Genomic DNA, 2,151 nt, shown 5'->3' with positions numbered 1-2,151 from the left:
ACTTCATCAATGGCGCCTTTATATTCATTAGATTATTGGAGACATCATGTTCAAGTGCCCGATGCAGATTGAAGCTGCACTCCATGCAAGTAATGGAGTCCCTGTCTACATGTATGCGTTAGAGTATGTCACTGATATTTACGCTGGAATACCATGTAAGTAGTCATCTTCAAAATATGGTAGGCAAGCATAGTTGTAGCCATTAAAATTTTTAGAAGTCCCAACAACTTACAGAATGTGGTCGTGTGTGTCCTGCTCAGGTCACCGCAACTATGTCTGTGTCAGTTAGACTAAAATAACATTACTCACGTAAAATAGGACAGTCGCGACCTCATGCCTACTATATATATATATATATACACACACACATGTGGTTATATATATATATTGGTCAAATCTATAACCTTAGTATTTACCCTCTTGTGTCCCTTACTTCATCTTCGCATGCAGTTGTGCTGCATGCCCTGGAAACAGTGTACGTGTTTGGACGGCCGTTCAAAAACAACACATTCTGCTCTGATGCCGAGGCAGCCATTTGCCCTCACCCCGATGATTACGTCGAGGCCAACGAACGAGATCGAAATTTCAGTGACTGGATGATGGATTTGTGGACCAACTTTGCACAAAAGGGGTAATAATAAACTTAAAGTAGCAGCATCTCTTATGATTAGAATCTAGTAATCAATTGTAAGCTGCGTGTTGAATGATATGACTACTGACTGCGACACGATTATAACGTAGTCTGATAGAGGTTCAGTAGGTCATCTGCATCACTTTTCATATTCTTGTCTAATCCCTTTTGTATTTTGACTAACATTTAACAATAAACCCTTTCTATTTGTAACCTTCATTCTGCTGGATTGCATGACTGTAGATTACCAGGGCAGCATAAGCACACCCGTCCCCCTTCTTCCACGTCTACGTCCTACCGTGCTGTGCCCAGCGCCTATATCTAGCAGCAGGCTAACAACGAGCCGCTATCCGTCTCGTTACAGCGATCCGACGCCGGGGATTCTTGGCTACGGCGGCGTGAAGTGGCCCAAGTACGCGGAGACGCTGCTGAGCTCGACCAGCCGCGCCTACCTGCGTCTCGACGAGCTGTCGACGACGGCGCAGCACTTTGCGGCGCGCTCCTCCGAGTACTGGCACAGCTACCTCTACAAGCTGCAGAACATCACCGAGAGCCTGCCTGACGGGCCAGCGACGGCCACGACGCAAACGCCCTCTACGGAGACGACCGTGGAGACGACAACTTATGTTACTATCGGTCCGGTCGAGCCGAGCGAAGAGGATTTGTGGCCGCTCATTTGGACTCTCGTGGGGGTCGGCGGCGCTTTCCTGATACTAGCCATACTTGAGGGTGTGGCTCTAATTCTGATTTCTAAGTCTGTGAAGACAGGAGCCGTTGATGCGGGCGTCTACAAAAATGAAGTTTATCACAATGAGATATATGACATGTAGGCAGGCAGCGAGTTGAATCCTAATTGGCGTTAGGCTTCTGAGCTGTATATGCAACTAGGATGAAATCTTGACGTTTGCAATATTCAGCAAGATTTACTATATAGAATAAGCCAAATTTGTCAAAAATAATAGGCAGTTAAAAGTTGTTAAAATAGGAGCTGTCTATGGTTTTATGTGATATTGTGCTTGTGTTCAATTTAATCATATAACCGTACCTAAAGCTGTATCGCAGTTATATAAGTGCTTTAAATGTGTATTGTTGACTATAATGCATGTGTTCACAATTTCGAATAATACAAGCGTCTCAAAACTGAAATACTTTTCTAGTTTTTATCTTCACTTGCCCAATGCAATCGATATTTTGTTGTTTTTCCTCGGTCATATTTGTTTCTAATAAATGCGTGTCTGACTTAACGAACAGAATCTTGAAGATGGATGCAAGGCGTGATGCTAATAATCTGTTAGCTCTGTTGTGAAGAGACTCTCTTTGAGGAGGCAGGAGTAGGCAGGAATCGTTAGCTATCTCTTGAAGATGGCACACACTCTATAGCGTCATGTTGTTCCAGAAAACCTTCAATCTTTCAACGTAACGATTTAGTGGGGGTAGCGAATCAACAGTATTAAAGGAGCTTGGAAAGAAGCTATGTTAGTAGGCCTTGGGACCTGTGGTTCATTGGGATGAAAATATTT

General features: G+C 43.8%; 1 protein-coding gene across 1 annotated transcript in view; it reads left to right on the top strand.

The window, feature by feature from the left end:
* LOC106821458 (acetylcholinesterase-like) overlaps positions 1–1,636 on the top strand; it is a 2,825-nt gene extending 1,189 nt beyond the window's left edge. Inside the window, exons 4-5 of the mRNA XM_014826271.1 lie at positions 451–631; positions 996–1,636. Of these exons, the coding sequence (XP_014681757.1) occupies positions 451–631; positions 996–1,461 (647 nt within the window). The 3' untranslated portion in view covers positions 1,462–1,636. The remainder of the gene's footprint in view (positions 1–450; positions 632–995) is intronic.
* The last annotated feature ends 515 nt before the right edge of the window (positions 1,637–2,151 follow it).

The sequence above is a fragment of the Priapulus caudatus genome, unplaced genomic scaffold (assembly GCF_000485595.1).
Source record: "Priapulus caudatus unplaced genomic scaffold, Priapulus_caudatus-5.0.1 Scaffold74, whole genome shotgun sequence".
Lineage (NCBI taxonomy): Eukaryota > Metazoa > Priapulida > Priapulimorpha > Priapulimorphida > Priapulidae > Priapulus > Priapulus caudatus.
This window is presented reverse-complemented; position numbering and strand designations above follow the sequence as displayed.